This window comes from Phoenix dactylifera, chromosome 11 (genome assembly GCF_009389715.1).
Source record: "Phoenix dactylifera cultivar Barhee BC4 chromosome 11, palm_55x_up_171113_PBpolish2nd_filt_p, whole genome shotgun sequence".
NCBI lineage: Eukaryota > Viridiplantae > Streptophyta > Magnoliopsida > Arecales > Arecaceae > Phoenix > Phoenix dactylifera.
Window position 1 is genome coordinate 5,127,497 of NC_052402.1, and position 14,656 is coordinate 5,142,152.

A 14,656-nucleotide genomic window follows, 5' to 3' on the forward strand; every position below is an offset into this window, starting at 1 on the left:
TCTAAGTCGATGCCTCTTTGTCCTCCAGTGATAAAATCCAAGCCCGATCTTTTTTGCAGTCTTCACTCTCCCCTGACATCGCCATTGCAATTGTGCATCTCACCTATGTTGCCCGACCTTTGCTTGAATCCACTTTGCTTGAACAGGGTTTGTCAACAAAACAAAACAAAAAAGGAGTTTTATGCTCCCCAAGAACAACAAAGAAAAAATTCCAGGCTCCGCCCCTATGGCTGCCATGTGAGGGCAGGGCAAAGGACGGCAAGGCGGGCAAGGGCGATCTGGTGGAGGTTGAGTAGAGCAAGGGAAGGCGATGCGGATGAGGTTGTACGTAACTTGAAATGGACCCGAAAGCTAAAGATATTAGGGAACCTGAAATGGCAGTTGCTTTTGGATTGCTTTGGGCCAGAACCGATTTATTTCAGCAGAAGCATGTTGGTTTTAATTGAAATTTTGGTATACAGTCATTATTATGTCTTCCATAATTGATAGAAAGTTCCCTTTAATATAGTTTTATAACCATTTTCCTTTTTACATGCACAATTTGTCAAAATTACACATACAATGGTTGCGTGTTTGCCAAATTCATACCGTCAAGAGGCCTAAAATTTCATAGGTTATGGTGGGATGACCATTTTTTCGTCAGCTATATAGTTGCCTTCCCAGAATGAAATGGATGGTTTTCGTCAACCTTCTTTGTCACAATTCTCAACATCTTTTCATGTTATTAGTGTTGTTTCTCTGCCTTGCGGTTGCCTACACAGTGTACCACGATGTTTTAAAGCAAGGTGCTATCTGTTGTTCTTGCTTTAAATGTAGAATAGATGCGACAGGGGCTCGATTTTAGACTTCTTCTTTCTTATCTTTAATTTAAGCATTATGGGGCCTCTAGTTTGTGAAACATAAGGGCTTGTGTTGGCGTGTTAAAATTTCTGGAGAGCTTCAAAGATCTTGTTTAGACCAAAAAAATGTTGCAATCCACTCATTACAGATTTGGATGCACTGCAAGAGTCAATATTACTGATAAAATTAATGCTTGGTGTCTGCCATTGCTCCTATCGAATATTCCTAGGATTCATTCTTTCAACATTTTATGGTGTTCCATAGCTTTTCTTGCCCACTGCATCCTTCTACCAGTATTATGATTTTATAACATTGCATATTTGTTATTGTGCTCATAGTTGATTTGAAGTCAGATGATTAACTAATTCCAGTCATTTTTTTTTTTTACAGAAATTGGAGGAGGAAAAATCAAAAGAGTGAAAATTGCTGTTGGCGTTCTCATGTTCTCTGATTCTATCATGTTATATTTCCAAGCAATAAGCATAAAGGTTGTCTGAGTCAACAGTTTATATTGGAAATTATTTTTGTATAGATTTTTTTTCTCTTCTTTTTGCTGCAATGGATACATGTATGCTTTATTAACTCCTACTACACATTAAGGTGTTTATATTAGTATCCATGCGCTTTACTGTGCAGCATGAGTTCATGTGGTCTTAATTTTTTGTGAGATCATTCCCAAACTTGTATATTAGCATCCATGTCAGGCCACTGACTCCATGTATTCAATAGAACCATATTTTCTAACTGCTTATTGGAATTAACCTGCATCCATATATACCACCCACTTGCCCACCAAAAAGAAAAATATAACTCCCACTTACATCTTCTATCTCCATTATTAGAAAAAATCGACTAGATTATATTTCTGCAGTCCGGTGGATAGATCTATATTGCTAATCAAAATCCATATCAATTATAGTAGGTTCCAATTATTTATTCCAAGGTGAGGTTTGGATGCGCATCCGTGTTAGAAGTTATTGGTGGCAGCTGCAAAGAACAGCAGCATGCACTATGCTGTGCAAATCGGATTTGATCCGACTCATTCTCCGATTGTTATTTGGTGGCAACTGCAAAGAACAGCAGCATGCAAATCGGATTTGATCGAAGTCGTTTGACTTATTTTGATGTTTTCTTGATGGTAATCATATATCTAGAGAGGCCAATCAAGTGATTGGCCAAGTAACAAACCAAGGCACTTTCATTGATGGTTCATATATATACTTGAGAAGCAGATTTATCATTCCATATAGATCTATATAAAGCATGCACCCCCTTCTCGAGCGAATAAATTAAATGCTATATTTTGAAAAGTTAACAACAAAAACAAAATTCTGCTTTGCTCTGAAGTTGTCGTCAGAGTTTTGCCACCCATACATGAAGCAACGTTGTCCTGAACCAGGAGATGCGGGCTCCTCTTTGCCTTCGGGTATTTCTAACACATCTCTGGTTTCTTGGGCCCTGCCTCGTCCTGGCTCTGTTGAAGCGAGCTGTGATGGTTCTTGGAAGGGGACAGTGGTGATGCAGGGGCTGGCTGCCTCATCAGAGATTGGAATGGTTTAAGTCTTCTTGCTGGAGCTGCACATCTCCATTGATGGAGCAAGATTCCATCAGCGAACATCATCAATATCTGGCTGATATCGAGGACGACAAACAATGCATCACGGGAGGCAAACAATGCAGCAAATCAAAGTGAAAAGGAACATGGGCAGACAGACTGTGAGACTTTTCATTTAGATCATCTCAACTTGGCACTTATGATCGTGAGAACAACATAACCGTGCAGCAATATAATGGAAATAGAGGAAGAAGCAGAGAAAACAAACATCTACCTGCACCGCCGACTTTTCATACATACATTGTGACGCTCCTGATATATATCATAATCATAATTCAAGAGCAAAGCAACCGCCGTATACTTATAGAGATTAATAATAAAATTCAGTAATATCTGATAATGATATAATTCATACACAGACAATAGTGATACCAAAACAAGCTATTATATATATATATATATATCCTACACAACGCCAGAAGTTATAACACGGTTCACCATCCAAATTTAGAAGTCAACTTCGAGTATTTGAGTTATTTATACAAGATCCTCAAACACTACTTTAATACACACAAGCTGATCCAAACTAGATTTATTTTAACTGAAACAGCAGCTTTGCCGCTATTTGCCCTTCCGAGAAGCTGATACATGCCTAATCTTTGATCCTTGGATCTGTAAAAGTAAGCGAAGATAATGAGTTTTACAATTCAGTAAGTAACAAAATCCACTCTATAGAACTAGATCAAGCTATATCAAGCTAAGGAAATAATATTTACTTTCAATAGCATCCACATATTAACGATGTATTTCATCTTTTCAATAATATCCACATAATGAATCAATATATTTATTAGAGTCAAGTAGAATGTTCAATCTCACAATCAGTTATACTAACATTGATATACTTAAATCCGGATAGCAAGTTCCAATCCATGTTAGCTCTACAGCCATGACTATAGCCGCAGTTATACTCTTAAATGATTTAGGTATTACTAGGACTGCCCCTGTGGTGGGGCGCCATACTTACTCTTGTGGCAAGATATCGCCATGATTACCCACATTTATACTCCCATAGCAGGGCATCACCACCATTACCATCATGGTGAGATCACAACATAATCAAGTCCGGATCATATCTCAGTTAGACTGAGAGCCGGATGATGCATGTATATATACTATATACATAATCGAGTATTATTTTCTTTTACAATACCATATTGAATTTTATAACCGAACATACCATAAATATAATTTTATATGCTCGATCCTATTAGGATGATTCAAATCATGCAGTTAATCAACAGAAATCCAGTGATAAATCAAATTTTATACGAATCACAGTAACAACTGGCACAATTAATCTTGAATAAAAATTATAAAGCTAAAATATTACTTACCAAACAAAATCAGGTAAGCTAATCATCCCACAGGAATCGTTCGAGGCCTAATAATCCAAAAACCACACATATACTAAATCAATGCTAATATTCTAAAATAGTTTTAAAATTTATAAAATTTCAAAAAATTCTAATTTCTAAACTGTTATTATTATAATAGAGGAAATGAACTGCTAATCTTGCCCTGATTTCCTCTGCGAGGCGAGAGTGGAGGCCTTTTCTAGGGCTAGAACAGAGAGGTAACAGATCAATAGAGAGGGAGAATGAGGAGTGAGTGAGAGGGGTGGAAGAGGGCATGGCAGCCCTTCATTACACGCACAGAGGGGTGGAGAAGGATTTGAGAGAATAAGGCGATGAGAGGAGGAGAGGTCGGAGGGGACTCGGTGGACGTGAGTGGAGAGGAGGAGGGGGGGGGAGAAGAAACAGGGGAGGGCACACGAGAAGCCGAAGAAACAGGGGAGCGCGTGAGAGGGGAGAGAGAGAGAAGCAAAAGTAACCCACCTCTTAGAGGGCGACGGCGGAGGTGGGGGATCGGGTCGACTGATCCGATGCTTGAACTGCCGTATAAACTCAGCGGCCCGGCGGTCAATGCAGTTGCCATCCTGCGCCGGCACCGGAGAAGGCTTGATGGGCGCATCTCCGGCGGTGCTGCCGGGCGGTGAGCCGAGAGTCATCTTGGCGCGGACAAAGGAGGAGGCCTTGGCGACGTTGATGGCCATGAGGGCGAACTTGTCGCAAAGGGACGGTGGGCTCTTGCGCTTGGTTCCCTTGCCTGTGGGGGAATTTGGGGTCCCTATTTATTAAGGCGGGGTGATGCGACAAGGGATGGCATAGGGTGACGTCCCTGTTTATTAAGGCGGGGTATCAGATACTAATTGAAATGGACGTATGACCTCATATTTTAGCGATCCCATGCGAGCTAGCCAAATTATCAGTGTATTAGCCAAGGATAATTAACTTTTGAGAAGATGAATGTTATTTAGATGTTATTTCGTTAAAAACAATAATTATCATATATCTATATTTCTCGAAATACAATTGCTATATATATGTGTGTGTGTATATATATATATATATATACACACACATATATATATAAAGCTGAAAGAAAACAAACATCAATCATTTTCATGACTGTTCATTTATATATTTTCCAATTTAAACCTTTATACTGGGAGAGGTCTCGCAGAAACTCTAGAAATATCTCACATTACGTAGCCCTTTGCTGCATTCTGTACCGACGCATGCTGGATATATATTGCGTCATGTTTCTTACGTAAGCGTGCGTGTCGTAAGCTAGACTTGTAAGCAAGCAAAAGGCGACATGTAAGAGACAGCAGCAGCTCAAATTCTTCGACGCGTTGTATGTCCGCCACCTGCAAAACTTTATTCGGACGTTGCTTTTTGGGAGCAGTCTAGTCTAATTGAGAATAAGGCGAAGCCGATGGTGCATGAGACCTTCCATGGCCACTGATAGCTTTTTAAAAAGGGAACCTCCTATCGGCATAGCTATGTGCTTGTTTCTTTAAGTTCCAACCACTAACGCATGTCAAAAACTTTTTCCTTCGTACGCTCTCGATGCATCCCAACCTTGAGGAGCAATTAACGAATAGTCTAAAGCAATCCAATCAAAAACCACCCTTGAAAAGATCCCTCTAAGCTTGGATTTTGACACGATGTCGCACATACAGGTGGCAGCAACGCGCTCTTCTTCTTTCTTCAATTCTTCCTTCCAAAGTTTCAACCTGTCAATTAGAGTTCCCTACAGGTTTGTACTGGCGCAATTTATGAATCTGTACACATCAAAGCCTATGATTTAAAATCATGATGGCCGAGCTTTAGAACAACTAAAACAAACTTATAGACCACAACTAATCAATCCCTCCACATAAATATTGAGCTAGCATGGGATGGACATTACTCTCTCATAATGTGCAAAAAGGTAAGATTTTAAAAGCTAAACTCTAATATATTTTTTTATTAGCACGAAACTTTTTCGAACTTTAACAATGAGCCCCATAAACTCAAAAGTAATATGAAAGCATGGACTAGCAGAAGAAAGTAATGTGAAAGCATTTATTGGATAAAAAAATGATGCGAAGAAGTGGTCATGCTTCTACTATGCTTTCAACATGGCCGCTGTTGCGTGGAAGAACCTTGACGGTTTTTATTATTAGACTCTTTCCTCGTGATTCGCACATTGCCGACTTCTATTATTGCGGGTATGCGAACAGCTCAAATTCTTCGACGCGTTGTATGTGCGCTACCAGCAGAAACTTTATTTTTTTGCTAGTATTCGGACGTTGCTTTTTGGGAGCAGTCTAGTCTGACTGAGAATAAGGCGAAGCAGATGGTGCATGAGACCTTCCATGGTCACTGATAGCTTTTTCAAAAGGAAACCTCCCATTGGCACAGCTATGTGCTTGTTTCTTTAAGCTCCAACCACTAACGCACGTCCAAGACTTTTTCCTTTGTACGCTCACGATGCAATCCCAACCTTAAAGAGCAATTAAAGAATAGTATAAAGCAATCCAATCAAAAACCGCCCTTGAAAAGATCCCTCTAAGGGCCGATTTTGACACGATGTGCGCACATACGGGTGGCAACAACACTCTTCTTCTTCCTTGCTTCCAAAGTTTCAACCTGTCCTCTAGCAACCAAAAAAAAAAAAAAAAGTTTCAACCTGTCAATTAGAGTTCCCTACAGGTTTGCACTGGTGCAATTGATGAATCTGTTCACAGCAAAGTCTAACGATTGTACCTTAAGGATCGTGATTTAAAATCATGACGATCCAGCTTTAGAACAACTAAAACAGATTTATAGACCACACTATTTCGATCTGTTGTGAAGTACATTTTATAGGTAGCATAAAAGAATGAGAAGGTTTAAAGAGCTGGACACAATTGAATGATTTTTCATCCTAAAATTATTTTTTTTATTAGCATAAAACTTCATCAAACTTTAACAATTAGCCCCATAAACTCAAAAGCATTATGAAAGCATGGATTAGCACAAGAAAGTAATGTGAAGGCATTTATTGGATAAAATAATGATGCGTTCTCTTTCAACATGGCCGCTGTTGCGTGGAAGAACCTTGACGGTTTTTATGCTTTAGAGTTCTATTATTGCTTCCTGATCTTGTTTGTGCTTTGTGCATCGTAGCTGTTGAATGGGCGACTTCTATCATTTACTTTGGCACATTGCTTGGTATGAATGGGAATTCAACCTAAAGAGAACGCAAAAGGTGGATTAGATTGCGTTGGGATCAAACAAAGTAGACTTTATTCCTCTTTATCCTGAAGGATCAGGTGATTACCATATGGCATTAGAGCCGGAATATGCTGAGAGTTCGTTTCGTCAGGATGCATCAGATAATGCAGTAAATTAATAATTTTAAGAATAATTTATTTGAAAAATATAATTTTGTAGAAAAATAAATTTTACTACGTTTGGTTGATTGAAAAATTACTCAAAAAATATTGACATCAAAAAAAGATTACCGTCCCAGATACAACAAAATAATCGCCAGCATGCCAACCTACATCATTTTAACTTGCAAAATTATACTTAGCAGGCAATCGAACAAGCAGCATTTCACAACATTTGCACAAATGTTTAACACAATGTTGTCTGGTCCGTATTAGCTTCAAATTTTATGTTGTCCTCCAAAGAGCCAAAGAATAAATTTTTTTTTCTATTATACAACAAAATTTTTCAACCAAACAGATGAACCGATGATCTTGATATCAGATGCAACTTTAGTGAAATAATGGCATATCACCAATCAAACAGTGGTCCATCAAGTATAAAAACCAAACTTCTCAATCGCTTGCACAGTATAGCACCCAACCTAGGATATCCCTGATCGGAGTGGTAACCTTGTTCCAAAGCAACTTTTCAACCAATGCCCTAAATTTGCAAGCCCCAAGCATGGCAAATAAAAGGCAGAAATCTACCTCTCGAAGAAAACACCATCTATTCTCCCACATATTTTAATTTTATGTCAGGACCCAAATCAGACTGTCAATGAAATAATTGGATAAAATAGACCACCTGATGCTAAGGAATGAAATAGACTCCATTATTATGACAGAATCATCAGAAATACCATACAAATAGCAATGAATTTCTGCTAGTAACATGAAAACTGGAATTATTTACTTCAACAGAAGATTACTAATAGGTCCCCTAATTACAAGCAATTGCTGTCATGACTTTTGAATCGTTTTGGTCAACGTGCTGAATTGACATTAGAAGAGATATTTAAAACAAAAAAAAAAATTGTAAGACATTCATATAGATGAAATTATGAATATTAACATGAATGTTACATTGCTGTGATAAACCTATACTTCAAAAATATACGAATGTAAAACTTGTCAGGCCATGACGTTCATGTTTGGTAACTGATTCACTTTCAATAGTTGCTGATCCAGCTGAACTACCTTATCTACAAGGTTGACATACGGATTGGGAGGGGTAATTTATGATCTAATATATCAATCTGACAGATAGCTAAACTAAAATAAGCAAATTTTGAATTGGCATAAATAGATACAGGTAATGTTCAATCCTACTTAACCTGGTTATTAGATAAATTTGGTTCCCGAGTTAAGAGTTCCAAGCACTTTTAACTCATAAATTAACCTTAGCCTAATTATTGCAAACACTCAAAGCGGCAATAATGCAATTGAGGTGAACCTTAATCCGACCTATAGTCTTTATTTACCCCCTTCTTGTTTGTCTCATACAAGTAGGAACTTGTTCTGATTTTCAATTGTAGTTTGCAAGGATTCAAAAGAAATTGCATGTAATTTTGATTATGGTTGCAGTGTAAGCAGTAATAGCTTAAGAGCTCTAGTTGATGAAATCTCTGTTCGTTGTTTTTCCGCAGATGAATATGCCTGATGCAACATTAGCTAATACGTGGACAAGTTCAGAACACAAGCTCTGAGTCAAGCGGCTGCGACGTACATCATCTATGCCAAAGCTTTTGCAGGTTTGGTTTCAAAAATTACGAATTAGTGTCATTCTCATTCTTTTATTACTGAAGTTGTTGTTATGTAAGGTTTCTGGCTTACACATTCTTTCTTTTGGTTCTTTTCTCGAAAACATCCATGGCAGGTTCTTGTTGATTTTGTTGGTGCCGTCAAGGACGAGTGGTTGTATGAATGTGCTTCTACTTTTGGTTCTAATATGGCTTTAGATGATATCATTGTACATTTCCAGACCATGCCGCAAACAACATCTGCAGTTGCACTTTGGATGGTCAAATTGGATTCTCTGATTGTTCCTTATCTGGAAAGAGTTCAATCTAAAAGAAGATTAACAAGTTACGACGTATGATAACATCCTATTATGATTTAGATTTGTAACCTTTTCTTACGAAATCATCACGATCTCGTGCGATGCTTATTTTGTAGATATGATTTATCGTTTATCATTTTAGATATATCTTTTAATATATGGCTTGCTTTTCACAATCTAGAAATCATTCTATTAGTTGCATGGAAACGTATCACTTTGATATGCTTTCAATTAGTATTTTTTATCAGTTTTTTAGTCTCTTATTCTTTTGTTGCATCAATTCCTCTTCTGAAGCAGTTGTTGTGGTTTAAGTCTTCTATGGTTTTACCATGGATGAGTAACTGCTTTAATGCATTTGTTGTCTATGGCTAATTAACTAGTTTTGTAATTTTTAGTTTATTAACCATTCATAACAATTCTGGATTCAGTTTCCCCCAACCAGCATGGTTATGATCAGGAGGGAAAGAGAGTGCCAGAGAAGGGGAGAGATCAAGGCAACAGGAGCGGGGAGGGAGAACGCAAGGGGTCATGGGACCTGATCCCCACCGAGAGAGTTTTTTTTTTTTTTTTGCTTTATTTGTTTTTTAGTCTTGCAAGGATCAGGAGGAGAGTATAAAACAAATAAGGTCAAAATAATGTATAAATCAAAAGCAACTGAAAATTGTTCAACAGATGCTGCAGCCTATAAGAAGAGTGTACATTTTACACAGCAAAATTTATCACACAAATGGTGTATAAATGAACCCAAGAAATTCAAAGAGCAACAAGGCAATTAAACAGGTGATTTCTAAACAAAGTTCAGCCATAAAAATTAACTTTACAAAATCATAAATAACATTTTAGACTTAGTGAAAAAGCATGTCTCAAAATCAATGCGGAAAACAAATTCATAAATAAATTCATTTCCTTCATAGAATCTCAGATTATCAGCATAAGGTCACTATAGAACTTGGGCAGCATCAAGAAATTTTCAAATAAATCTGACTAACAGCTTTCTGCACCAATGCTCCACAAAATTCTTTGTCTAGTCAATCGCATGATATCCCAACAAAATCCACTCCATAAATTGACTGCCAGATGACAATCAGCCAAATTGTTTAGACAACCAACCTAGACACCATAATTAGCAAAAAATACTTTGAACAGCTTTATAGTGGCCATCTCCCTGGATATATGGCGCATGAAAACGCAGAACCAAACAAGAATAACAGCAATGGCATCAACAATAAAAAGATTGTTATACAGCGCAGTAACCATTTCTCACTTCAAATTGAAAATAAAAGACTAACATCACTTAAAACAACGTTATCAGACCAGGGAGGAATACAAGATCACATCAAACTTCAGATCAGCTAGTCAACGAGCCATAACCAAATAACTATTATCACTGCCAAAGGAGGAGGAGGAGGAGGAGAAAGTGCAGAGTAGCAGGCGATGGTGAGGTACCAGGCGGTGTAGGTGGTCATGCCCAGGCCTCCGGCCACCCAGGCCGGCCACCCCGCCGGCTCTCTCTACTGAGTAGCAGTGGTCATATAGGATCAAGATAAAGAATGCACCTGGAGAAATTCACTGCCCAGATTAAGTTGGAAAAAAAGAGGTCTCGGAGCTCCCCCAAGATCACGGAGCTCTCCAATGGCAACGTGCGCATTTCAAAAGCCGCTCTCCGAGGGGATTCTAGCTGGGTTCAGGGTTTCTTGAAGGGATTACGGGGAGAAGACGAAGGGAACCACATCCATGCTAGATGCCAAAGGGCTTCGCAACCGCTCGCGCTATCTGTCTCTCTCCTCCTGCCTCTTTTCCCGACCCCAAAACCCTACCATTCGCCTACGGGCAATTAATGGCTTAAACCCAGTGAAGTACAATAGCATCCATGTCAGGTCACTGACTCCATGTATTCAATAGAACCATATTTTCAAACTGCCTACTGGAATTCACCTGCATCCATATATACCGCCCTCTTGCCCACCAAAAATAAAAATATAACTCCCACTTACATCTTCTATCTCCATTATTAGAAAAATCGACTAGATTATACTTCTGCAGTCCGGTGTGGATTGCGAATTGCTATGGTAGATCTACATTGTTAATGATAATCTATATCAATTATAGTAGGTTCCAATTATTTACTCCAAGGTGAGGTTTGGATGTGAATCCGTGCTAGAAGTTTTTGGTGGCAACTGCAAAGAACAGCAGCATGCAGCACGCTGCGCAAATCGGATTTGATCCAACTCGTTCTCCGATTGTTATTTGGTGGCATCTGCAAAGAACAGAAGCATGCGGCGCAAATCTGATTCGATCCAAGTCGTTTTACTTATTTTGATGTTTTCTTGATGGTAATCATTCTTCCAGAGAGGCTAATCAACTGATCAGCCAGTTAACAAACCGAGGCACATTCTTTGATGGTTCATATACTTGAGAAGCAGATTTATCATTCCATATAGATCTATGCTCCAACTCGAGCGTCACATATAAAGCATGCACCCCCTTCTTGAGGGAATAAGTTAAATGCCATATTTTGAAAACTTTTTTTTTTAAAAAAAATTCTGCTTTGCTTTGAAGTTGTCATCAGAGTTTTGCCACCCATACATGAAGCAACGTTATCCTGAACCAGGAGATGCGGGCTCCTCTTTGCCTTCGGGTATTTCTAACACATCTCTGGTTTCCTGGGCCCTGCCTCGTCCTGGCTCTGTTGAAGCGAGCTGTGATGGTTCTTGGAAGGGGACAGTGGTGATGCAGGGGCTGGCTGCCTCATCAGAGATTGGAATGGTTTAAGTCTTCTTGCTGGAGCTGCACATCTCCATTGATGGAGCAAGATTCCATGGATGAACATCGTCAATATCTGGCTGAAATCAAGGACTGACAACATACGTGCATCGCGGGAGGCAAACAATGCAGCAAATCCAGGTGAAAAAGGAACATAGACAGACTGTGAGACTTTACATTTAGATCATCTCAACTTGGCACTTACGACCGTGAGAACAACGTAACTGGGCAGCAATACAATACAATGGAAATAGAAGAAGAAGAAGAAGAAGAAGAAGAAGAGAAAACAAACATCTAGCTACCACCAAGTTACACCGCAGACTTTTCATACATATATTGTCACAATCCTGATATATATCATAATCATAATTCAAGAGCATAACAACCGTCGTGCACTTATAGAGATTAATAATATAATTCAGCAATACTTTATAATAATATAATTTGTATACAGACAATAGTGATATCAAAACAAGCTATTAACGCAACGCCAGAAGTTATAACACGGTTCACCATCCAAATTTAGCAGTCAACTTCGAGTATTTAAGTTATTTATACAAGACCCTCAAACAACACTTTAATATATATAAGATGAACCAAACTTGATATATTTTAACTGAAACGGCGGCTTTGCCTTTATTTGTCCTTCCCAGAAGCTGATACATGCCTAATCTTTGATCCCTGGATCTGAAAAAGTAAGTGCAGATAATGAGTTTCACAATTCAGTAAGTAACAAAATCCACTCTATAGAACTAGATCAAGCTATATCAAATAATGCAGCTCATTTAAATCATATCATACATGATATATCTGTACAAGTAAATAAATAATATTTACTTTCACTAGCATCCACATATTAACGATGTATTTCATCTTTTCAGTAATATCCATATAATGAATCGATAAATATATTAGAGTCAAGTAGAATGTTCATTCTCACAATCAGTTATACTTACATTGATATACTTAAATCTGGATAGCAAGTTCCAATCCATTGTAGCTCTACAGCCATGACTATAGCCACAGTTATACTCCTATGATATAGGTATTATTACAGGTCGCCATACTTACTCTTGTGGCAAGGTATCACCATTATTACCTACAGTTATATTCCCACAGCAGGGCATCACCACCATTACCATCATGGTGAGATCACAACATAATCAAGTCCAGATCATATCGAAGTTAGACTGAGAGCTGGATGATGCATGTATATATACTATATACATAATCAAGTATTCTTTTCCTTTACAATACCATATTGAATTTTATAACCAAACGTACCATAAATATAATTTTATATGCTTGACCCATTAGGATGATTCAAATCATGCAGTTAATCAACAGAAATCCAGTGATAAATCAAATTTTATACGAATCACACTAACAACAGGCACAATTAATCTTGAATAAAAATTATAAAGCTAAAATATTACTTACCAAAAAAATCAGGTAAGCTAATCATCCCACGGGAATCGTTCGAATCCTAATAATCCAAAAACCACACATATACTAAATCAATGCTAATATTCTAAAATAATTTTAAAATTTATAAAATTTCAAAAAATTCAAATTTCTAAACTATTGTTATTATGATTGAGGAAATGAGCTGCGAATCTTGCCCTGATTCTGTCTACGAGGCGAGAGTGGAGGCTTTTTCTAGGGCTAGATCAGAGAGGCAACAGATCAATAGAGAGGGAGAATGAGGAGTGAGTGAGAGGTGGAAGAGGGCATGGCAGCCCTTCACTACACGCACCGAGGGGTGGAGAAGGATTTGAGAGAATAAGGCGATGAGAGGAGGAGAGGTCGGAGGGGACTCGGTGGACGTGAGTGGAGGGGGGGGCGTGATAGGCGGCGGCGGCGGGCTGTCTCGGCGTGCGGTGTCAGGTGGAAGAGAGAGGAGGAGTCGCACGAGAAGCGGCGGAACAGGGGAGCGCGTGAGAGGGGGGAGAGGGAGAGAGAGAGAGAGAGAGACGGTGGAGAGGGGCTGGGGGCGCGGTCGCGGGGGCGAAACAGAGGAAACAGGGGAGGTCGCGGCCGCCCTCCGTAGCGCATTCATCGTAGTATTGATATATATGCCATGCTAAGGAGCATAAGTAGCCCACCTGTTAGAGGCCGGGGATCGGGGAGGGACAACCTCATCCGCTGCACCCGGATCGGGTCGACTGATCTGACGCCTGAACTTCTGTATAAACTCATCGGCCTGGCGGTCAACGCTGTGGCCATCCTTGGGATCCTGCGCCGGCCCCGGAGAAGTCTCGATGGGCGGACCTCCGGCGGTGCTGCCGGGCGGTGAGCCGGGAGTCATCTTGACGGGGACAAAGGAGGCGGCCTTGACGACGTTGATGCCCACGAGGGCGAACTTGTCGCAAAGGGTCTTGTGGGTTCTTGCGCCTTGGGGTCCCTATTTATAGGCGGGGTGACGCGATGAGGAATGGTATAGAGTGACGTCCCTATTTATTAAGGCGGGGTATCAGATACTAATTGAAATGGATGTATGACCTCATACTTGAGCGATCCCACGCGAGCTAGCGAAATTATCAGTATATTAGCCAAGGATAATTAACTTTTTCTCATCCATTGAAAGATGATTGTTATTTAGTTGTTATTTCATTAATTACAATAGTTATTGTATATCTGTATTTCTCGAAATACAATTGCTATATATATATATATAGCTGAAAGAAAACAAATATCTATCATATATGTTTTCCAATTTAAACCTTTCTACTGGGAGAGGTCTCGCGGAGACTCTAGAAATATCTCACATTACGTAGCTCTTTGCTGCATTCTG

General features: G+C 39.2%; 1 protein-coding gene and 1 long non-coding RNA gene across 2 annotated transcripts; both read right to left on the minus strand.

The window, feature by feature from the left end:
* Window positions 1-2,735: 2,735 nt before the first annotated feature.
* On the minus strand, window positions 2,736-4,583 carry LOC103724111. Its single transcript, XM_008815267.4, has 2 exons — window positions 4,294-4,583; window positions 2,736-3,067 (listed from the first exon to the last, which is right to left on the minus strand). The coding sequence occupies exons 1-2, from the start codon at window positions 4,509-4,511 to the stop codon at window positions 2,953-2,955; spliced, it is 333 nt and encodes a 110-aa protein (XP_008813489.1). The 5' UTR covers window positions 4,512-4,583; the 3' UTR covers window positions 2,736-2,952.
* Window positions 4,584-12,241: 7,658 nt separating this feature from the next.
* On the minus strand, window positions 12,242-14,257 carry LOC103724110. Its single transcript, XR_606766.4, has 3 exons — window positions 13,968-14,257; window positions 13,303-13,348; window positions 12,242-12,549 (listed from the first exon to the last, which is right to left on the minus strand). It is a non-coding gene; the product is annotated as an uncharacterized LOC103724110 (long non-coding RNA).
* Between the last annotated feature and the right edge of the window lie 399 nt (window positions 14,258-14,656).

Excerpts from the sequence above, each read along its gene's own strand:
- LOC103724111 (XM_008815267.4), bottom strand. The coding sequence starts at position 4,511 with ATGGCCATCAACGTCGCCAAGGCCTCCTCCTTTGTCCGCGCCAAGATG. Across the intron at positions 3,068-4,293 it reads CCGCCGTCGCCCTCTAAGAG|ATCCAAGGATCAAAGATTAG; the intron begins GTGGGTTACTTT and ends TTACTTTTACAG.